Source organism: Poecilia reticulata, linkage group LG16, assembly GCF_000633615.1.
Source record: "Poecilia reticulata strain Guanapo linkage group LG16, Guppy_female_1.0+MT, whole genome shotgun sequence".
In the NCBI taxonomy this organism is placed as follows: domain Eukaryota; kingdom Metazoa; phylum Chordata; class Actinopteri; order Cyprinodontiformes; family Poeciliidae; genus Poecilia; species Poecilia reticulata.
The window spans coordinates 22,594,224-22,617,698 of record NC_024346.1 but is presented as its reverse complement, the minus strand read 5'-3'; the positions used below and the strand labels follow the sequence as shown (position 1 = coordinate 22,617,698).

Below are 23,475 nucleotides of genomic sequence, written 5' to 3'. Positions count from 1 at the left end.
TATATATATAATGTGTGTTTTAAAAAATTTTGCTAGGTCTTTGTGCCTTGTACTGAAACAACTTCCTCTAGTTGCTATGCAGTGTTCAAACCACATATTTTCTACTTTAAAATTGGAGGTTATTGTTTGATTTTTTTGTTTTATTTAATTTTATTTGCAAGCATAAAAGCCTTGATTAATCTGTAAAATATGTCATTACTTTGAGAGGAATTATAGCGACCACACAGTTTGACTGCAAGTAAAATCTTCTTATTTACATAACTATCTATTTTATCATACGTCATATTCAAGGTCATGGTATAAATATCACTGCTGTCAGCTTGCAAACATTTTCTCTGGTACTCGCCATCAGATTCAGTATAAAACATGCTCTGACAACAGGGATGCTCCTCAAACACAACAATCAACCAGACGTCTCTTTCAGACTATTTCTATTAATATCCTGCTTTGAGGAGGAAGTGAAGGTGTCTACGCTTGACAGCTTCAGGAACAGACATACAGATGGATAATTAGATGATCTACTGCCATGAGTAATTAAGTGTCGATCAGAGGCAAAGCAGTCTTGCACCCGTGCACGTACACATATTTATGTGCACAAATACACACAGGGATTATTTCAGAGTAGCTCTATTCTATGGCTTATTGAGGCTCTCAAAAAGTATGTGCAATGCATTTAACACCATTCTCCAAATAATTGATTTTCAGGAAGTTATTTGGCCTCTTTCTTGACTTTGTTTTTTTCCCAAACAGTTCAGTATTTTTTTTAATTAGGGTTTAATGAGAAGATTTTGTTACTCAGGCAAAAAAAAAAAATATTGCATACAAACATTACACAAGTCTTGTTTGTGTATATATCCACCAGCTATACACATCTAGAATAATGCAGAAGCAAAGTCGGACCAGATGAAAAGTAAACAAATTGAATCCTGAATTTTAAGTGGGCCATTCCAACACAACATTCATTGTTACGCGTGTGGTAACAGTGATAGATTTGAATGTTTATGATGCTTTTGTGCTAAAAGGTAATATGTTCACAGGTGAAAGTTGGGGACAAAGAAGTGGATGTGATGAAAGGATTCAGGCTTTATATGACCACCAAGCTCCCTAACCCAGCTTACACTCCTGAAATCAGCGCTCGCACCTCCATCATTGACTTCACTGTTACCATGAAGGGGCTTGAGGACCAGCTGCTGGGTCGTGTCATTCTCACTGAAAAACAGGTATGCCTTTAGTCAAAAAGATGGTAATTTTACTTTCCTTTATGTATAATTTAATGACTTATTTAAGCAATATTATATATATAAAATAATTAAATCTCACTGCTTCAGATTTGAAGTGGTTTGTATCGATTCTTGTAGGCTTTTAACGCCTCTCTTATTGTGTGACATTATAACTCATGAGTGTATCATCACCCTTTACAAAACAGAAACTCCCAGTCACTGATACAACGCCGCCCATATGCATCAGGATAAAATCTACTAACAAAGACACACACATCTAAAGTGTCAGGAACTTGAGCCATTCACACTGAGCAATATAATAGCTCACTGTAAATACACCAGGGCAAAGGGCTCATTGATTGTGCGTCTAAAAAGACTGGCACTGCTGCAGAGAAGCAATTTTCTCACCAGTAAGCCTAATGGGCGATCACGAAATGAAAGATTCATGGAAGATGTGAAGAATAGCATGCTATCTCCAATATGCGCCAAATATGGATATAACAATAATGAAAGCGCTGAGGCTGCTATTCCAGATTGAAAAACCAAAACCAGCTTTTTTTCTTCCGAGCTTATGGGGGTGCAGAGGGCTAGAATTATTGTTTTCATTATTTGAATTTTTCATTGATAATAAGGCTACTTTGTAAATGTAGCCACAGGCATTAAGAGCATAGGGAAACAAAAACTAGTCTAACATAAAACCAAGTTTAAATAAGAAACTCATTATTTTTTTCTATATATTTTAAAGTTGTAAGAAATTGTTGAGATGTAGCCACTCCATTCAAATCTGCTGAAGGTAATGCCAAATATTTATATAACACAGTAACTTGGTGAACAAATTGTCAAACCTCGTTCTGCCTCTTTTCAAATTAAATAACAGTCGATAAATTAAGCCTGACAAAAGACTAGGTGCAACTCTAGAAGATACTGATACTTGAACTCAGATCTGGATTGAAAGGCCAGAGTTTTAACCAATGTGCCATAGAAACCTGCTGGCACATGCCAGATCATACATTCTTGAGGACCTACAACACCATGTGATAAATATAACTTGGCGAGGGAGGGGGGGTTGAACTATTTTTGGCTGATTTCAAACTAGAGACCTTTTGCAAGTTAAGCAAATGACACTAAAGAAAATTATCTTCTAATGTTGGTTCATGGGAGAAGGTCCAAAATTTGTCAAAGGCTAATTTCAGTGATGGGCTGTAGACAATGCCAAATATCAGTACTACAGAGAATGCTATAAGGCATGTGATTCTCTCACAGAGTACAGTAACTTAATTAATAAACTGTCAAAACTCTATTTTTGCCTGATTTCAAATTAGAATCTATAAATAAAGATGGAGAAAATCCTACTGTATGGAAAATGTTGCTTTGTGCACATTTTTAGGTGCAAATATAGAAGGTTCTACTGAAAACATAACTTACCGGTAAGCTGATCTGACAGAAACAATTACGTCCCTTTTTCCTGCTAACATTTGTCACGTGAGTTAACTAAGACACAAGCTGCATGTACAGATGCAAGTGAGAGACTGCTGTGTTTCTTTTTATGTCCATCGCCATAGCAATGCATTAGAAACCAGATGATCATACTGGCAGACTGGAAGATAACCACCTTCAATCCAGACAGCAAAACTGTGAACCCATATTCTGATACTGTGGTGCACATCTAAATTAAAACCTAAAGCTGTAATGGAAGAAATGTGGAATAACCCTCATCTATTGGTTAGTTGGTCACCATAGAGACTGAACAGATGTCTTTCTGACCATATTCATTTTCACTGTTTAAAATCGAAGAATCTAACAGTTTAATAAAAACTTCAGGCTGAATATAAGTGACTGTTTATTTAAACCAGATGACTGCAGATGCTTTTTTTAAATTGTATATGTATTATCTGTTTTGTTATACTTATAACTTATTACTGCACACATTATCAAGTCATTATTTTTGGACTGCTCATTTCTGAACATTGGCATTCATCTTCAACCATCAAAATTAGTCGTCTTTTAATCTATTCCCTCAGAAGCAGCGGTAAGGGTTTCAAACAAACATCAGTGGTGAGAACTTGACTGATATTACCTTGTTAAACGAGGCGTTTTAAATAGAATGTGAAAGTCTGAAAACTAATGATCTCTCTACTATGAAGTTGGCTTAGATAACAGCATGAATTCAAAATGAGATTTACTTTGATCTTGTCCACATTAAGGGTAAATTGTCAACTTAGAATACCCCACAGTCTAAAATACGTTTCATTTGGTCAGATTCATCTTCTTCATGAAGCTCTTTAATTTTAGTGGCCCTATGCTGTTTTTTTTTGTGTGTTTTTTTTACAGTCACAGATTTATACTTTATATCTACATCTCCCTGTGTGTTGTGTTTTTTCTGACTCCAGGAAATGGAGAAGGAGAGGACTGACCTTTTGGAAGATGTGACCTATAACAAGAGAAAAATGAAGGAACTTGAGGACAACCTCTTGTACAGACTAACTAGCACACAGGTAAAAATATGTTTCGATCTTTAATTTATGGAGAGTTGGAACACCGCTTTTCAAAACTTTAGATGTAAATGTTGAAAAAATAAGAGTGACTTCTGTAGCAGAGTGGGAACACTTAGTTTGTTTATTATTATTTGATCAGATTCACATTTTGATTTGTGATAACATTATAGGGTTAAAAGATTTTCATTTAGAAAACATCTGAAACAGCTATCCATATCTTTTGTTCCAAAAAAGTGGAGTGTTCACAATAGTCAATTCCTTGAAACATGCATACCTTCAACTTTGTTTTCTTACGTGTTTTTTTTTCTTTTTTTTTTTTTTTAGGGTTCACTGGTGGATGATGAGAGCCTGATTCTCGTTCTCAACAACACGAAGCAAACAGCCGAGGAAGTCACTCAGAAGCTGCAGATTGCTGCTGAGACTGAAGTTCAGATAAATGCTGCTAGGGAGGAATACCGACCTGGTAGGCTTTAAGACAGAATTTCTATTTATTTATTTCGACAGGCTGCAGTGTGCTTCAAGAGTCACAGGCAAGAATGTATAACATATATCTATATCTTTAGCTTTTTATTTCGACTCAGACTCTTAACAAATCTAGTGCAAAAGAATTTTGCATTCACTTGCATTTTCTACTTTACGAACACAAATTAAAATCTGATTTATTGTTATTTCTGAGATAGAAAAACACCAAGTAGAACCTAATGTTTTTACAGAAAAAGATTTGATAAGTTTATTTTACATTTGTTTTCACTCCAATGTAGTGTTCATGCCCTCAATAGAATACCGTGCAACCAACAGAAATCACATGATTACTAACAGAAGTCCATATTGTGTGTAATATAATCTCAGTATAAATACAGCTGTTCTTGAAGAGTTTTCTTTGAAAACATCAGTGAACAATCAGCATAAAGAAAACCAAGTAAAGTGCCAGACAAGTCAAGTTTCAATTATTTATTGAACATTTATTGGTCAGATAAATGTATTAGTCTGATATTTTGTTCTCTTGTCTGTTTCTGTGTGATTTTAGTGGCCACTAGGGGCAGCATCCTGTATTTCCTTATTACTGAGATGAGTATGGTAAATATCATGTACCAGACGTCTCTGAGGCAGTTCCTAGGACTTTTTGACCTTTCTCTGGCTAGGTGAGAATTATTGACACTTATGACATCGCAGTATAACACAACAACAGTACAGAATTTGCTTCTCCCCAAAGAAGCATATATTTTTTTAGTAACACTGTCAATAAAACCTTTTAGGCCAGATTATTTAGAATATTAAGTCATCTATTGTAGCCACTTCACAATTGTATATGACGTGGAGTTCTCATCAGAAATAACAATCACATTTGTCATTTTCATATTGTTTATGCTTGGTACTAAATTTGCAATTTGTTTCATTTCAATACAATAAAAAAAGCCCATAATATTCCCAAAGAGAAATAAGGTTAACCCATTGGCCAGAGATTTGAGAGCTTGAATATTTTACTCAGATATATGAAGCCTCACGGGTTGCACTGTGCATTAAGTTTGTACAGACTACAAGTCCGATTTAATTTTGAGAAAAAATTTACTATTTAGCAGTTAAGCAATTAAGCACTGCACTGTAGCTTGGGGCTTAAATTAACATTTATGTTGTAATTTTCTACCGGAACAGGTCCTCAAAAAGTCCTATCACCATCAAACGGATCGCGAGCATCATAGAGTTCATGACCTTTGAGGTGCACCACTACGCAGCACGGGGCCTGTATGAAGAGCACAAGTTCCTTTTTACTTTGCTGTTGACTTTGAAGATCGACATGCAAAGCAACAAAATCAAACATGAGGAGTTCCACACACTCATTAAAGGTATAACTTTTCATCCAACATCACTGTCATACTATGCAGAGTTCTCCTTAACTTTACCTCTGACCTGTGAGTTTCCTGATCTTCATGAAGATCACTAAATGTGTTTGTTCACTAAAGTTTTCAAACAAACCTCAGAAGTCTTTACAAAACAGATGTATTTTTATATAATTTATTAATGAGTTCAGTTAATAAGGAATTTAGTTGCAGTGGATTTTATTAAGGGATATCACAGGAAAGGCGGCTTCATGGTTTTATTTTTTATTTTTAACATGTATTTAAAGTTTTGACACACTAAACACTTTCTTCCACTAAACATTTCTGCAGTACTTTGTGTTGATCTATTTCATAAGATATGTGAAAAGGTTATGTAGTTATGTAGCCTAACTGTTTTAAATTCAAATGTTGAATACAACAACAAAAAAATACATAGAAAAGGAGCATAATGTCATTTTCTCACATTTTAGAGAACTTTTCTAGTATTAAGATATAAGTTGTTTGATTATATTTCTTTAAGTACTTGCAGCAGCTAACCGGATCTCTTACACGCAGCATTTTTCACCGCAGGAGTAAAAGTCCGTAGCATTACCAGCAGATTCAGAACAGACTCTCTGCTACATGCATGCAGCTACACCATCTGTCAACTGTGACATGCTGGCCACAGTACTCTTGACATTTTTTGTAATTATGTGTACATTCATTGAAACATAAAAAAACAAGGTATATGATATGCATTTTTGCTTTGTAAAGTGTTGGTTAGACAAAACCCAATGTTATTCTGAAAGCACACGTGTGTCTGCATTCATGCGTACACGTATGTTTGTGCGTTTTTGCATCGTACAGGCGGCGCGTCTCTGGACCTAAAAGCCTGTCCTCAGAAACCAGCCAAGTGGATCCTGGACATGACTTGGCTCAACCTCGTGGAGCTCAGCAAACTCTGGCAGTTCTCCGACATACTGGATCAGGTTCACATATTACACATCTCAATCAGTTTAGGCATGCGTCTTTAGCTGAGAAAGATTTACCCAAGTACTTTAATCTACCAAGTCTACCTCAGCAAGGAAGTTTCATCTGTTCAACACACACACACTGATGCGTTTGTGGTCTCTTGGTGCTTATTAAATATTTTTCACAGCTCTTCTTTGCTCTACTGAGCATGTCAATATCAGCCTCATCATGGCTCACTTCATCCTTTCTTTTACACATGGGCTCTCAGAGACCCATGATTGACTGTCACTCACACCCAAATGCACAAACCCTTGAGTGTAACTGACAGCCTGGTGGCTCCCATGGTGGGAAAAACCAACGTTGTGTGAAATGAGCATAGTTTGGTTAAATTTTCAATTAATTACTTTTGGCTGGGCAGATGTACACGTACACCCGGGCGTGATATGTGTTTGGCTGACTGTGTGTTTGCAAGTAATTCACATGAGCATTTTATTCTGCATGCCTGTTAATAGGGAGAGGTGGTGCTGAACTTTTTAGTTTATTCAAATCAGTTTTTCAAGGAGGACATGGAAAAAAAAACAACAACCCAGAAGTTTAGTTTCAGCTGTGGGAAGGGCACACTGTCTTCATGCATACGTAAGCTTCTCAATCTTATAAATAAATAATGAAGAATGCAAATATTACTTGGAAATATGCTCATCGCATGAACAAACAGCAGATAAAGCATATTTTTGTTGTTTCAAAAAAACAAAAAAGTGTTTTTTATTTCCAACTTTCTCATGTGTAAATGAATGGTTAAATAAAAAAATTATGATGATTATGAGTAGTAGTATTTTTGCACATTACCTTACCAAAGTAACAACATATCCATATCTAACGAAAACAGAGTAAACTTAAAGATCCCTTCCTCTCAGGTTCATAGTGAAGTTATTTCTGAGGCCTCTGATTGCTGACATGAGCTTGCTTCAGTCAGCCTGCTCCAGGGCAGCTGTGGCTACGACGCAGTAGCTCACCACCACCAGCTTGTGAATGTGTGACTGAATGTAGCGTAAAGCGCTTTGGCGTCCTCTGGATTTGATGAATCTCTGTGCAAGTGCAGGCCATTCAGCATTCAGAGTCTTATACTGAGTGTACGATGCACCTCAGTGCAATAACCCGATGTCTACATTTCTTCCAGATAAGTCGTAACGAGAAGCAGTGGAAGTCGTGGTTTGATAAGGAAGCCCCAGAGGAGGAGGTGGTTCCCAACTCCTATGATCAGTCTCTCGACTGCTTTAGGCGGCTTCTCCTGATACGGTGCTGGTGTCCCGACAGGACCATCGCGCAGGTAAGGAAAACACGTTTTTGTATTCTTAGAGAAATTATATAGAATTAAGTCGAAAACTGAGCGTAAAGTCTGTCTATTAATAATTATAGTATGAAATAAATAAGATGCCAGAGAAAGTGATGAAGGAACTTGAAGTTACTATTCGGTATGAGTGCCACCCATATCCATATCCACCACCATTCATACACCAGGTCACCAGTAAAAGAGTTTTTCAGAAAAAAATAAAGTCTGTTCAGTAGTTAAAAAAAAAAAAATTAAGCCGTTGACTAAAGAAAAATGATCTGCAAAAAATTAAACCAAAAACTCTCCACATATTTTCCCTAATATTTACCCTGGATAGAAAATATATTTCCTTTTACTTTTTACAGGAGTTCAACAACCTTTTGCATTTTTTGCATTTCTAACCAGTAAATAAACATCAACTTTTCACCATTTGATTCCTCCTCCTCTTCCTTAGGCTCGTAAATACATAACTAATGCAATGGGGGAGAAGTACACTGAAGGGGTGATTCTTGACCTGGAGAAGATGTGGGAGGAATCAGCTCCACGGACACCGCTTATCTGCTTCCTTTCAATGGGATCAGACCCTACTGACTCCATCATCGCACTGGGGAAGAAGCTCAAGATTGAGACCAGATACGTGTCTATGGGACAAGGACAAGAGGTCCATGCTCGTAAGCTCCTGCAGCAGACCATGGCTAATGTGAGTCGTGGCTCTGAGGTGGCTCCTTTTTTACTGTAGCAGCAGCAGCTGGAACTGTAATTAATTTTCCAATAAGCCTGGAAAAGTATTGAATTTCAATTAAGCAATTTACAAGCCCAGGTAGTTATGGAAAAGACGACAGCGAGGAGAAATATCAGTGTTTTAGATCTTATTGCCTGTTCCATTCTTTTAAAGTTTGCATCCATCTATTTCCCTGTGTATGCACTCCCTTTAAAACTGTAAACTCACTATGAACACTACAGTTATAGTTTAAAAATGGGCAAAAATGGATTCAATGCTGACTTCTTGAAATTTTATCCCCAACCCGTCACGGAGTTTGATGGCCACCGGTTGTTGCGATTGTTCACAGGGTGGGTGGGCCTTGCTCCAGAACTGTCATCTGGGTCTGGACTTCATGGATGAACTAATGGACACGGTGACGGAAACAGACTTTGTCAACGACAGCTTTCACCTTTGGATGACCACAGAGGCTCACAAGCACTTCCCCATCACTCTCCTTCAGATGTCTGTCAAGTTCACCAACGAACCACCGCAGGGCCTGAAGGCGGGGCTTAAGAGGACCTATGGAGGTGGGCTTCAATGTAGTTTAACTTGCAGTAAAAAAGTCATTTGAATTGATTTGGGGAAATTAGAGGACAAACTGTATGGAATCAAGCTACACAAAGTCTTGTACTTGCAAACACAGGCAAGCAAAAATATATGTATTTTCAAATAGAAAAACGGTCAATAGGGGTATAATGAGATGATTGAAACACAAAAGTGTCTTATTATTCTTTATAAAGATCTGAGTAGTGGGTGGATGCATGCATATAGATAGATCCAGACTCTTACTGAGTCCTAGGGGAAGGACAACAGATTGAAGAGATGGAAATTCACAACATGTGCTTGTTGCTTAATTCAGAGACTTTACACCCAAGTGCTACAAGCATTGGGGGAAGGTTTATGAGACCTTACGCAAGCTGAAACATGTACTTTGTGTTTTTATTCAAAACCTAGAAGGGTAAAACGAATACTTAATATGCACAAGAGAGCTGCCTGTTCCTCGTTCATATTGAAAAGGATGGTGAAGGGCAACTAAGAATCTATGTGTGCTTGTCTTTAGCTCCTAAATCCTGCAAGAGACCAAGTCTGTTTCATTTGCAAATTCACAAAAGTGCCTTTGACACGTATTTTGATCCCAAAATAATAGCTGTATGAAATGAAAATTTGCATTTAAAGTTGCTTCACTGTTATTTGTTTCTCTGAATATCAACCTTTTTTTCAGTTGAAAAATATGTGTATGTTTATTTGACTTCCAACATATTTTGGAACTGGGTGTTGACGAATTGATCCCTTTGTCCTTTAACAGGAATAAACCAGGACCTTTTGGATGTCAGTAACATGGTGCAGTGGAAGCCAATGCTGTACGCTGTGGCGTTTCTCCACAGCACCGTTCAAGAGCGGAGGAAGTTTGGCCCTCTAGGGTGGAACATCCCCTATGAGTTCAACCAAGCTGACTTTAACGCCACTGTCCAGTTTTTTCAAAACCACCTGGATGACGTGGACATCAAAAAGGTCAGTGGAGATTATGTAAGGTGAAGCTATTGCTGCACATGAGGATTTGCACACATGACCAGCAGATATAAAGTAAACCGCAAAGCCTCTGATCAAAAGATGCATTTTTGTGAGTAGTTTTTCTTAGCTGAGAAGTGCGTTATTTCACTCGTACATAGGAAGTGGGAGCTTCTAAATGCATGAATAGTCAAAGGAAATGCTTCATTTGAATTGCAAAAAGGCACATTACACTACGCTTTGTCATAACCTCCACATATTTCATTCTACAGCAGATATCAAAGGTCTTCTTCCCTGTTTAATGCTGTTTTAGTGACTCAAAAAATATTATGATAAATTACTTCAAAACCGTTTCCACTTTGTACCGTGATCTATGCTGCACGCTTAAAAAAAAAATCTAAATCTGTAAGGACACGACGTGTAAACAACTCAAACAAAGCTCCAGCTTAACGGTGTGCAAATGTATCCACTTAAACTGAAACTTTGTTGAAAAACCCTTCGATTCAATTTTAGCATTTTTTTTCTCAAGCCCACACCTCCCATCAGGTATAGTAAATCTAAATTAACCTGAAATAAATGTCAGCTTTTCTAGCGGGATTTTCTTGAAGTTTGCTATTTACCTCCTTTATCTGAAGCCATAATTTGCAGAAAGATTACTCCCGAGCTTCACACTGAAAGAAATCCCCAACATCCATGCAAGTAAAAATGGGAGTTTAACCCAAATCGACAAAGGGTAAAGCTTCACAGTGATTTACCCAGAATCCAGAACTACATCTACTTCTGACTGCCTTCATAAGGCCGAGCTTGGCAAATGATACCAGGATGTGGGAAACTGATAGACTCGCCAAAACTGACATTATTACATTTGTTTCTCAGCTTTACTTTGAAATGCATGCTACATCTTCGCAGGGCGTATCATGGAGCACAGTACAGTACATGATCGGCGAGATTCAATACGGCGGCCGAGTGACTGACGACTTCGACAAACGCCTCCTAAACACCTTTGCCAGGGTTTGGTTCAGTGAGGAAATGTTTGGACCCACCTTTAACTTCTACAAGGGATACAACATCCCAAAATGCTCCAGTGTTGACCAGTATCTCAGTTACATTCAGGTAATGCTGAAAAAACACAGAAGATGGTGGTGTGTGACTGAAAACGTTTCTACAAAATATTATTTTCAATCTGTGATAGCAGCCACATTGTGGACGATTGTGTTCTTCTCCCTTTTCTGATATAATCACTCAAGTGGATTATCTCACATTAAATAACTGTGTAATTTTATGCACATTTGACATGATGCATGTCTTTGTGTGTCACAGAGCAGCTTTAAAGCTTATTTTATTCAACCTAGCTTCATTGTCATATATGCTGAAGAATGAAAGGCTGTGAAATGCTCTGCTGTGTTCTCTCTCATGCACTCATAAACACAACCGTGGAGAAACCATATAGATACATCTAAAAACCCAAACTTAATTCCACCCTTTCTGTCTCCCAGAAGAGCACAAGACCATTACCACTAAATTCAAGATGCAAACAGAAGGGAATTACCATTTGCATTGTAATTTCTACATTTCACCCTAATTTAAATGCCTGGAATTGTACGTAAATCAGTTGTCGCACCGTTAGACAAAGCTTGCAGGTCAGCCCCTGGTTTTCCCCGAGATTTATTTTAGGTGTCTGAATGAAAGCTGAATCAGCGAGGACACCTCTTTAAATCATTAAGTTATTTGTCGTATGAGGCCAGTTGGAAAATTGGTATTGATTGGTCCTGTCAGACAGAACAGAGTCAGTACATCCCTTCAGGTCGGTGAAGAAAAGCATCGTACTGTCACGTATTATAATAAGGAAAGCAGTGGAGAAGGAAAACAAATAAGGCAGTAAAGATGCAGCAAAGTTTGTAAGAACTCGGTTAATCTAAGACTAATATCCGGGTATAAGAACGATAGGAGTCACAGAACGCCAGCCTGCAGAGTGCATGTTTTTTTGTTTTTTTTCTCTATCACCACAGAGCTGCAGCTTGGTTGGGCGCCAACTGAACACATTTGACTGTTTGTAGGAAGCTTGGGGGGAGAGATCGTGTCACTTCAACAGCATTTCTCCCAAGATGGTCAGAGACACTCACCATTTTGCAGGACGGATAACATGACTGACCCATGTGTTTTACTGTCTGAATCCTCACCAGAGGGGGACAGAAAGCAGCTTGTGACACCATGTGTAGCCGAGATCATGCTCAATGTCTGCAGCTTGTTGCGTGTGCGTGTATGTGAACCTCGGGATAAAAATATGGGGAGGAGATATCCCAAAAAAAAAGACAAAACGAAAACAAAATAGTGAAATTGTTCTGCGTCGACAGGAGCAGCATGTATCGACACAGACACTGACTCTGGGTTCCTCACTCGATAGGATACTCGAATGCTATCTATTAAATCTTAAAGAAAAAAAACAAAAAAAAACTTAAGGGAATTTAGTTACTTAATTAAATTCCATTCTTTTATTGCAGGGTCTTCCAGCCTACGATACGCCGCAGGTGTTTGGGCTCCACCCGAACGCAGACATAACCTTTCAGAGCAAACAGGCGAAGGATGTGCTGGATGCCATCCTCAGCATTCAGCCAAAAGACAGCTCATCGGGAGGAGGGGAGACCAGAGAGGCGGCCGTGTCCAGACTGGCTGACGACATGCTGGAGAAACTGCCTCCCGACTATGTACCTTTTGAAGTATGTTTGTGTGCTCTGCGAAACGGCCCGAGGCAAATGATTGAGGTTAGGCATGGTTGTTCACAGTTCCTCTCACCACGCAAGCCGGGCTGAGTGTCTCTCGTGGTGCCAGGCAGAGGCAGGGGAGGGATGGTGTGAATGCGGCTGGATCCCAGCTTTATTTTGAGGTTCCTCTCTTTTTCTGTCATGAAAAGGTGAGGAGAGATTATGACTCCGAAGCAAGGTGCAAAGCTTCGCTGTCGCTTACCAACACGCCGTGTCTCTCGCACTTTCAGGATCTTGCTTATACGGGGAAGAAGTACACAAGGAAGGAAAAAAAATAAAATACTGAGCCAGTCTGGTGTTGACAAGCTAAAGAAATATCATGTTGTTATTTTTTTTAATTGAAGGAGATAAACGTGTCAAGTTCAGAGAGATGCAGGAGTGTTAAGAGAAACACTTTATCTGTCTTTATCTGTGAGAGCATATTTTTAATGGAAATCACAAATTGCCAAAAATTATTTTGTTTTCCTGCTTCACAGATAAATGTTGTATCTTCCCATGAACCTTAGATTTTTATATATATATATATATATATATATATATATACTTATCTGTTCGATGCAGTCACTTGCAAAAGCTTTCATACGCCTTGAAAACTCCTAATGGTATCTCATTACAACCAAAAGTTCAATACATTTTATTGGATTTTATGCAAGACTGAACTTTGAAGTGCAAGGAAAATTGTATGGGTTTTAACATTAACAAGTAAAAGTCTGAAAAGCATAGTGTGTATTTATGTCCAGCCCTTCTGAATCAGTTGTTTAGGAGAGCCACCTTTCTCTGCATTTACAGTCGCAAGTTATTTTCATGATGTATCTACCAACCTTACACATCTCGACTACAATTACCGTATTTTCCGCACTATAAGGCGCACCTAAAAACCTTCAATTTCCTCAAAAGCCGACAGTGCGCCTTATAATCTGGTGCGCCTTATATATGGACCAATATTGAGCCACAACAGGTCTAGCAACTGCGGTAAGCAGCCGCCGACTTCATTTTTGCCCGTAGAAGAAGTGCGCAGAACGCTGGTTTGTTAATAAAGTTTGGGGGGGTTAAGAGACAGAGACTGCGGCGTGTCGGTTGGTCTGTGTTACCCAGAAAGCAGTTGGGTACAATATCGCAACACAACACCGAGAGTGAAACAATGACTGGGGCAGACTACTATATAAAGAACTCGGGGCCCACTTCTTTACAAATGTAGATGTGTAATAATAGAGTACCGCAACCCAAACTGAAGCATCTATTCTATAATGCGGTGCGCCTTATGTATGAAAAAATTTTTAAAATAGGCCATTCGTTAAAAGTGCGCCTTATAGTGCGGAAAATACGGTAATACCCATTCCTCTGTAGCGCATCTGTAAAGATCAAATCTTAAAAGTTGTGTCATGGATTTTAAGCTAAGATTACGTGTGAACTTTATTGTTATTCTTCTTGTTTTGTCTTTGACTCTCATTTTAAATCAGGTGAGAGAGCGTCTTCAGAAAATGGGTCCCTTTCAGCCCATGAACATCTTCCTCCGCCAGGAGATTGATCGAATGCAGCGGGTCATAGCTCTGGTCCGGCACACTCTGGTTGACCTCAAGCTGGCCATCGACGGCACCATCATCATGAGTGAGAACCTGCGGGACGCCCTGGACTGCATGTACGACGCTCGCATTCCTGCACGCTGGTTGAAGGTCTGGTCCCCTCCCCTCTTTCTGCTTCCAACTCATGATTAAGCCACCTCCTTGTTTGTGTTTTCTTTTATTTCATTACACATTAACTTCTATAATGAATGTAAATAAAGAAAAAGAAGAACTAAACACTCAGAGAATCGACACAGATTATGTGTCAAATTATGTATTTAATTTACAAATGATTAAGTTGAATTCAACTTATGCTCATACTATTAGTTGTTGATGCTTTGAAAGTAGACTATTTTAAGCTTCAGTTCCTTCCTAGCTGAGAGTTTTCTACTCGAAGTCGTTTTGTTTCGCTTACTCGGTCGCCACTTCTTCCTGCTCATCTAATCCACCCGGTTTAGGTTTTCAGTATATCACCGGAATATGTTGATTATGTTGTTGCCCGTGTTTGTTTTCCTTGCAGGCATCGTGGGCCTCCAGCACCCTGGGGTTCTGGTTCACAGAGCTGCTAGAGCGGAACCGCCAGTTTCAGGCTTGGATCTTTGAGGGCCGGCCCAAATGCTTCTGGATGACGGGCTTCTTCAACCCGCAGGGCTTCCTGACAGCGATGAGACAGGTACGCATGGCACCAGGCAGAACCACCTATTTACCCTCTGCCGGGGAGGAGACCAGATGGCGCACAGAGGGAGAGGCGGGCACACGTTCGCAATGACACACACGAGTAAACATATGTGCAGCTACACACACATAAACACTGATAAGCAAGTATGAACTCCAATTAATGGAGTTCTTAGGCTAGCCTGGGTCTTCATGTGGCTAAAGTTGCCAAAGCAAAGAACACAAGCACTGTGTCACATCAGCCAAGTTGCTAAATAATGCACATAAAGGATAACTTTGACTAACATATTAGCTTTTAATTTGCTAAATTAAAATTGGAGGGAAAAACCAATTTGCCTGTCTTTAAAATATGTTTAATATTAAGGGCTAACGTTACAGTAATGGAGTTTAATAACTTTAGCTAACATTAACTTACAGCCATAGACATCATATACGTAGACGCCTCATGGAGCGGGTCGGCCTGTTGCTGCAATACGTAGCAGCGTCCGCCATATTGAATGTGAAATATGTGCCAGTAAGCTGTGAAGTGAATAGAATAATAGACCGAACTTTATAAAGTACCGTTCTACAAAGTATTTTAAGTTAATACCTGCCATTGACACATTTTTCAATGTGTCAATATACATCAAATAATGTATATTTGATTAACAAATATACATTAATATATTCGTCAATCAAAGAAATGACTAGAGACAGAGTTTCTAACTTTTGATGTGATTATTAAATTTTTTTGGAAGCATTTCTAAATAAAGAGCACAATGTTTTTTGTGATATAAATTATTCTGATAATTTTTATATTGACACTGATGAACAGACACACTGTTACAGTGTTTTATTAAAGAACATATTTACATAATTCCATAATTCAATGCACATTTAACGTTTCAAGACAAAAAACTAATTATTGTATTTTAATTATTGTATTTATTTGTATACATTATTGAGAAATTACTTTCTCAATAATAAATCAGTCATTGTCAAACATTAAACTACATATTTTTCTTACTTTTTGCCAGAGAATAAATATTTATTACAGTATGTCAACTCTGCTATTGACAGCAAATAATTCTAACAGAATAAATCATTTTTATTTCATTGCATAAGACGCATTAATACACTAATACTTCAGTTTGAGATATTTAAAAATACACAAAAAGTGAAAGAATAAAGCATTTATTTATTATACTGGGAACACTGGCAACAGGCAGGGCTTCAGTCTTCTGGTCACACTGGGAGAACTCCAATGACTTCTGAGACGTCCTGGTTCACAGGTTAAAGCCAAGGATAAAAGAGAAATTATCCAAAAGTGTAATAGAAAATACATAAATGTTTCCTTCACATTCAGAAAAAGACATTTTCAGCATGTTGGGCTCTGACTCGTAGCATCTTTATAGCTAAATACCGACATGGTGAAGCTGAGCTGGGAAACAGACTAAAGAACAGCAGCTCCAGCTCTGATCCTGACTGATCTTTCCTCACAAAATCCCATGATCTTTAATGAACTTCTCCTCTAACAGCGGTTTCTCATCAGATCTCTCTCTCATTATGAAACGGTATGAAAACGTTAGCTGCTACGCTAGCAACCAGTGATTACTTCGGGCCAATTTAGCTACATAGGAAATATTTTTCGGTTGTTTAGAAGCGAATTTCTAGCTGCAAAGTCAAGTAATTCTGATCTATCATCCTTACCTGTGGGAGGTAATGCCATTGAATCCAGTTTGTTTCGTAAAACAGTTGAAACAAGTCCACACAGCACAGGACTTAAGGAGCTCCGATCGCTCTGCTGCCACATAGAAGATGGCGGTGACGTTAACGTACAACTCAGCGCTCCATGAGGCGTCTAATGTCTATGGTCCCTCCTTTGCTCAAATTATGTTAAGAATATATTAAATACATTAACTTTAATGTATTTTACACTATAATTAATATATGGTATAGAATACAGACTTCAATGGTTTGGAAGACAAAAGTATTTGGAAATGTCCGATTAGTGTAGTATTTCTGTCGGATTTCACAAAATATCAGCCACGACAATGAACAAGGGAACCAAAAAGTTCATGTCATCTTTTTTGGACGACATCAAGGTGTTTTAGCCACGCAATGCCTCCAACATTGTGCGCGTCGCAGCTAAATGCTACCGGTCAATGAGAAAAACAGCAGATTCTCACACCCTCAGCATAAATATAGCCATGGACAAGATCACTGATGCCTATTGTTCTTGCAAGGCTGGGTAAGTCGGACATTCATGGTTTAGAGGGTTCGAATGTGCCTAGGACTTATACACAGTACTCGGTGCTAGCGTGGCTAACACGATTACAGTTTAGTAAAAAGCCTTTTCAGGTCAAATAAAATCTTTAATGTATGTCAGATATCGTATACATTGCATATTGATCTGTTCAGCTAACGTAAGACTGTGTAACAGACAGGCTTCAGGATGTAGAAGTTGTATCGGTACTGCCATTATGCTGATCCTACGACGGTTGAGCAGCAAATGTGGTCGTGCACAAGCATTGATCCAAGCAAGGCTTTCCATTTCAGATTTTGGAAATCTGTGAATTTTAGTTACACAAACACGATCAGGATACCTGACATCGCCTGTGCAGATACCCCACTGATGGTGGAGAACCATTCTTTTTCGAGTCCTGACGCAAAAACTTTCTGCCGGTCTGCTAGTCCATAATGTACATTAGCATACTGTAGCTTGCGTTTGTGAGACGGTCACGCACGTGGTAGCTGCGCTGTGATGTAAAATGGGCATTATCCAATGAAACGTGGCCCCTGTGGTAAGGTCCATATCCCTCAGTGCTGAGGCATCTTCTGCTGTTTTGATTGAGCAAAGTAGGAGGGTATACCGCTCCAAGATGGTCGCCATATTTCCTGCGCTGGAGCAGCCAATGCGGGGTCTACTCTTATATTATGTCTATGGGTCTATATGGAAGATTTCTTCTTCACCAACACACTGCACGCCTGTTCGTGGATTGCTGCCTCTCACTGGTGGAGATGGTGTATTGCACTTCTTAATCCTTGTGTTTAGAAATGGGGTCCAACCGACTCCACACAAACTATCATTTGCCACAGTCCTCTACGTTTGCCTCAGTCCTCGCACACACAAGGGTTAAAACAGCCTTAAATAATGTTTCAAATGCCAAGTTCGTAAGTGCTTTGTAGACACCTTGCTGTAAAACTTTAGGATCGATTAAATTAAGAAAATTAAGACTAAACAACATGGCAGACCTATATAATATTACTACATAAAGCTAATTTTTAAAGTTTAATTGGTAATACTTTTATAACAAATTTATGTCAGATCATGATTTATTGGTTAATGACAAGTTGTCATAACAAAGACAATTTTGAATAACTTTGTATTAAGTGTCATGATTTACTGAATGGCACTTTATGACAACAGTCATAAATATTCATGAAGACTTGATGTTCATGACAGGTGTTATGTCATGTTTATGACAGTGTCATGACAGTCTTATTCACCCCCCTTCAAATAATGTGTTACCGCTTTTTTTACTGTTCTCAGTTTATTATTGTAACAGTTTCAAGTCTCAGACATTTTTCAGACATAAAATTTTCTTGCAAAAAATGTAGGAATACGAAATGAGATTTACTAAAATCTTATTTTGGATTTCTGCTACATTACATTTAGTAATTTACAATTACTCAATTTAATTGTAGATACGTAAAAAAGTGAGACTGCAAACTCTTTGCATTTATAAATCCTGCTATTTATCACCATTATTTTTAGAGAAGGTGGCTGAGTTTACCAACGGCTGCTCTGGAAGAAAACAACCTTCTTGATCAATTTATTTCAGGTTTCTATGGAGCTCCTTTAACGAAAACAGCTTTTCCCTCTCTGACAAATGACATGCTGACGGAAACTGATACAACTCGTAAGTTCACTCATCTCCAGTAGTTCCCTGAGGTCCTGTGACCAAAGCCTGCTGGGTGTGACACATACAGGGCTGAAAACTAAAGATGACAGGACTCTTACATCAAAAGACCTTGGAACTCCCTTCCAGCAAACTTGAGATACATGGACTGTGAACTTATGTTTTGTTTTTGTTTGTTTTTTTTAATGCAGCTCAAAAATATGAAAAGATTTAATCATTAATTTTCTCTTGCTTACTGTAAATGAATAAAGTATGCTCATGTGTGGTATAATCAGAGCTAATGTTGATCTAACAAAGTGTCAGTTGCCTTGCTGAATGTAGTGCTCAATAATTAAACCTGAGCACCAAAGGTGGAGCAAAGGCTGATTGAACATTTGATTTCTTTTTGACAGATGAGAGACAGAGTTCATACGCGTTATTCATACGACAATTATGGACTTCCTCTTGTCTTCAGTCAGAGGCCTTGTCCAATTTGCTGTAATACAGACTGCTGCAGGAGCTCCTTCCTGCCCACAGTCCACACCATCAACTACAACTCTTTGAAGAACCTTTAATTAATGAGTTACTTTTAATTTCTCTTTAGGGTCAAAAAGTATTTTTGAAATCAGATTGATTTTAGAAGATGCAACGTGTTACGTACATCATTATCCAGCTCAAAACCTGATTCAAGTTGGATACATGGAGTTTATCAATTTCCTTAAAAGAACAATTACACATTCTACTGTGTAGGATAGTCTGAGTGCTAATATATCTGGGAGTTCTGGCCAGAATAAGCAGCAATTAGCAGTTATATGGAAAAGCTTTAACCTTCATGTCTAGTTCTGGGCAAATAATTGTGTGTTGAACACAGAGACATTCAGCTGACAAAATCAAATGATTTCCATTATGTCAAGTTTCACCTGCATGTTTATAAACTAAAACTCAGAATGTTCAGTTGTGCTTCGAGAGCCGACATCAATTTATTTTTGCTCTTTAAGGGTTGCAGTGGGAGGAAGTTGGAGTCATTTAGTATTTGTGTCAGGTTTCTGCGTCTGACTTTTGGTTTATTTTTCCTTCTGCGCCAAAGAAAAGCCCCAGCTCTGGGAGTTATTGATGATGGAGCTGTCTGCATTTTTACTGGGAGCAGATTTGTAGAACTAATGTGAACTCTTGAAAACAGCCACCTTTTCTGGGTTCTAGTTGATCAATTGGAGCTCTGAAAAAACAAACTACATGAAAAGGCTGATCAGTTTGTGTACAATACGTGGTGAAAGTCGCAAAATTATTTGCCACATCTTTTTATCATATCTGTATATCTTTTTTTTAATTTCTTCTAAGATTACTGTGATTCCAACATACTCTATTTTCATATCCTACTTTTAAAGCTTTACTGCTGCCCTTCCATCTGAGTTGAATCAGTGCTGTAGCTGGAACATTACAACGTTAACCTGCAGATTTGTTTCTTCGCGCGCTCCCAGGAGATCACTCGCGCCAACAAAGGCTGGGCCCTGGACCGCATGGCGCTGTGCAACGAGGTAACCAAGTGGATGAAGGATGACATCACCCAGCCGCCGGCAGAGGGAGCGTACGTTTACGGCCTCTTCCTGGAGGGGGCCGGCTGGGACCGCCGCGGCTGCAAACTTGTCGACTCCAAGCCCAAAGTCCTCTTTGAGGCGATGCCTGTGATCAGGATGTACGCTGAGAATAACGGTGAGGCTTCCAATTAAACGGCACTGCGAAGAGGCAGGTCGGGTTTGGGAGGGGAAGGGAAGGGAGTCCAGAATTGATGCATAAGCCTTAATCCTGCCTTACCGTAAGAGGATCTTGAATTCTCTTCATGATGTTCATCCCACACAGTGACTGGATACATGCAGCATTTAAATGTCAAGCAGACTTAATGTTGTTTATGATGTTGGGGAACACATTTCCAGCAAGTTTGTGCTACAGTATTTGCTCAAGATAAGGCCAGAGTGCAGCAACATCTCACAGTCACTGAAAGATGAGTAACGCGGCTCATTCAGTCGTCCGCTGGTAAACCTTTTGCTCCTGGGCTTTGACACTGACATCAGCTACCTTATTGTTAAAACAATCAAGCTGACTGCATGCAGTGCAGGAGGGGCTGTAAACCCATCGTTACAATGACAAGCTTACAAACTCAGGAGAAAATTAAGTCATTAATTTGGGAACATTTTATCCATTTTCCAAATAGCACAAGATCAGTCTCAACATGATTGTCTGATAGCACTGCCATCATTATGTTGTTTATTTTGTGATTTAGCTGATTTATATATAAAAAAAACATAACTATAAAGTTCAATGTACAATATTTTAGTGGTATTTGATTTGATTTAGATCTGACATTTCACTTTAACAACTAATACAGTTGAATTGATAAGTATGCTTTCATCTAAACATTTAACCGTAGCCTTGGTTACAGTGGCTTTAGGATTGCTGTGTTGTTGGAAGGTGAATCTCCACTCTAGTTTCCAATCTGCAGCTTTTTAAGGTGCTAACAATTTCCTATGTGTTATGTTGCACCATGGGAATGGTATGCTGAGCATTATACTGTATAGAGTGGTTGTTTTTCTTCACTGTTTTGCATGTAGGTCAAGTTCTATTTTGGGCTCTGCTGGACAGAGAACCTTTTCCTCCAGATGTTTGCTGTGTTTCCTACATGGCTTATGGGGAAGGGCAGAGGACTTCTCGTGGCTTTCTTTTAGCCCTCTTCTTTTCAGTCTTTCAAAAAAGGCCAGATTTGGGAAATGCCCATTTAACCGTTGTCCTGGTAACAGATTCTCCCACCTGGAATGTGGATGTCTGAATTACCATGGGGCTGTCTCTCTGATTAATGCCGTTTTTAACCGCTCTGTCAGTTTTGTGGATGCCCAAGTCTCCACATATTTTTCCTTGACCTGTCTTGTGTGTACTTCTGTCTTTGTGAAACATTTTTTTTGTAAATTTTCTTGCCAGTATATAAAAATATAACTTCTGTGCCAAGAAGCATCGGGATTAAAACGATACTCTACATCAAGGTGTTTTACCAAAAAATGTTAAGCTGTTTTGAAGCTTTTCCATTTTGCTGAACTGCTTAGCTTCTTCAGTCTGTAGCTGCTTAAGAGTTGATGAGGGACACTCAAGGCAACCTCCAACAGTTTATTACGTTATGATAAATAAGTAATGAAGCACAAACCTGCAGCCCCAAAAAAAACAGTCAACAAACTGCTGCTGGAAAAGGAACTAATTATGTTGTCCTAATTTGAGTTATTTTGTTGATTGGTTTTCTTAAAAACAGATGTGGTGTCAAACACAGCTGGATGTCTCTGGTGCAACACACCGGGGCTCATATTTCAGAAACTTCCACTTAAAAGATCTTTAAGAGAGATCATTTTACCAGCTGCTGCTCCTTTTCCAGAAAACTGTTGAACTGCAAGTTTTTTTTTTTTTTTTTTCCTTTCTGCTCTGTGTTGCAGGTGTGAAGGATTCACGCCTCTATTCCTGTCCAATTTACAAGAAGCCGGTAAGGACAGACATGAATTACATCGCAGCTGTGGACCTGAAAACTTCCCTGCATCCAGAACACTGGATCCTCAGGGGCGTGGCTCTGCTCTGTGATGTTAAATGATCTCTTTACGTAAACACACAACATATCGACTTCATAAAACCAGTCACCTATAGAAGCAAGACCCTGTGTCTCAATAGGATTAACCATAAACAATGAAGTGTAAAGTTTTTAACCAAGCCTTAGAAAAATGTTCTTCTAAAGTCCCTTTTAAGTTTGATTTTCTATTAAGAGATACATTCTGTTGATGTAAGACGCCTTTAATATTAAAGATTTTGAAAAAAAAAATACATCGGGTCCTGATAGTTGTCCTATTTGAAATGACTCAGAATTGTTTAGTGCAGTAACCATAGAGTTTAGATATCACGTTCAAATAAAGCCGTGAGTGCATTAAACACAAACACGTTTACCTGCATTCAATGTTTTCATAAAGTGAAAGGAGGCAGTGTCGGCTACAACTTTGATGTTTGAGGATAAGATGTGAACATGAGGTGATAAATAGTCTGATTTTTAGATGTGTTTTGTCTTTAGCTGGGGATATGAGCTCAGTAATGGTTATACAACTCATTACATAATTTCTGTTCATGTCAATAGATGGGGGAAAGGTCATCTTCAATGTGCCTACTTTTCCTGTCTCTACTTCAGATCGTTATTGATGTTGTGAAATGAGCTCTAGATTTAAAAAAAAAAAAAAGCTTTACAGAAAGATTTAGTTCCGACCCTGATGAGTCTAGACTCGTCGGGTCAAGTGCTCGCCGCATTCAAAAGGTAGACCAGAAAGTTTTTTATGTTGATGTCACCAGCTGGTGCAGCCTGCTTCGAGAAAACAAGATGCATCAGTGCAGGAAGCTGGGATTATTTACACTGTCCCGCCATTACATGTAAGAGCAGCACAATCCTGTCAAGGATCTGAGAAGGCTACATGTATTT

General features: G+C 38.7%; 1 protein-coding gene across 1 annotated transcript in view; it reads left to right on the top strand.

Moving 5' to 3' along the window:
* Positions 1–22,833, top strand: part of dnah5 (dynein, axonemal, heavy chain 5) — a 91,091-nt gene extending 68,258 nt beyond the window's left edge. The window contains exons 73-88 of the mRNA XM_017309635.1: positions 1,038–1,220; positions 3,611–3,715; positions 4,040–4,178; positions 4,743–4,857; positions 5,369–5,559; positions 6,400–6,521; positions 7,682–7,831; positions 8,289–8,534; positions 8,905–9,124; positions 9,904–10,109; positions 11,016–11,219; positions 12,608–12,823; positions 14,329–14,541; positions 14,951–15,103; positions 20,465–20,696; positions 22,457–22,833. Coding sequence (XP_017165124.1) covers positions 1,038–1,220; positions 3,611–3,715; positions 4,040–4,178; positions 4,743–4,857; positions 5,369–5,559; positions 6,400–6,521; positions 7,682–7,831; positions 8,289–8,534; positions 8,905–9,124; positions 9,904–10,109; positions 11,016–11,219; positions 12,608–12,823; positions 14,329–14,541; positions 14,951–15,103; positions 20,465–20,696; positions 22,457–22,608 — 2,847 coding nt within the window. The 3' untranslated portion in view covers positions 22,609–22,833. The remainder of the gene's footprint in view (positions 1–1,037; positions 1,221–3,610; positions 3,716–4,039; positions 4,179–4,742; positions 4,858–5,368; positions 5,560–6,399; positions 6,522–7,681; positions 7,832–8,288; positions 8,535–8,904; positions 9,125–9,903; positions 10,110–11,015; positions 11,220–12,607; positions 12,824–14,328; positions 14,542–14,950; positions 15,104–20,464; positions 20,697–22,456) is intronic.
* The last annotated feature ends 642 nt before the right edge of the window (positions 22,834–23,475 follow it).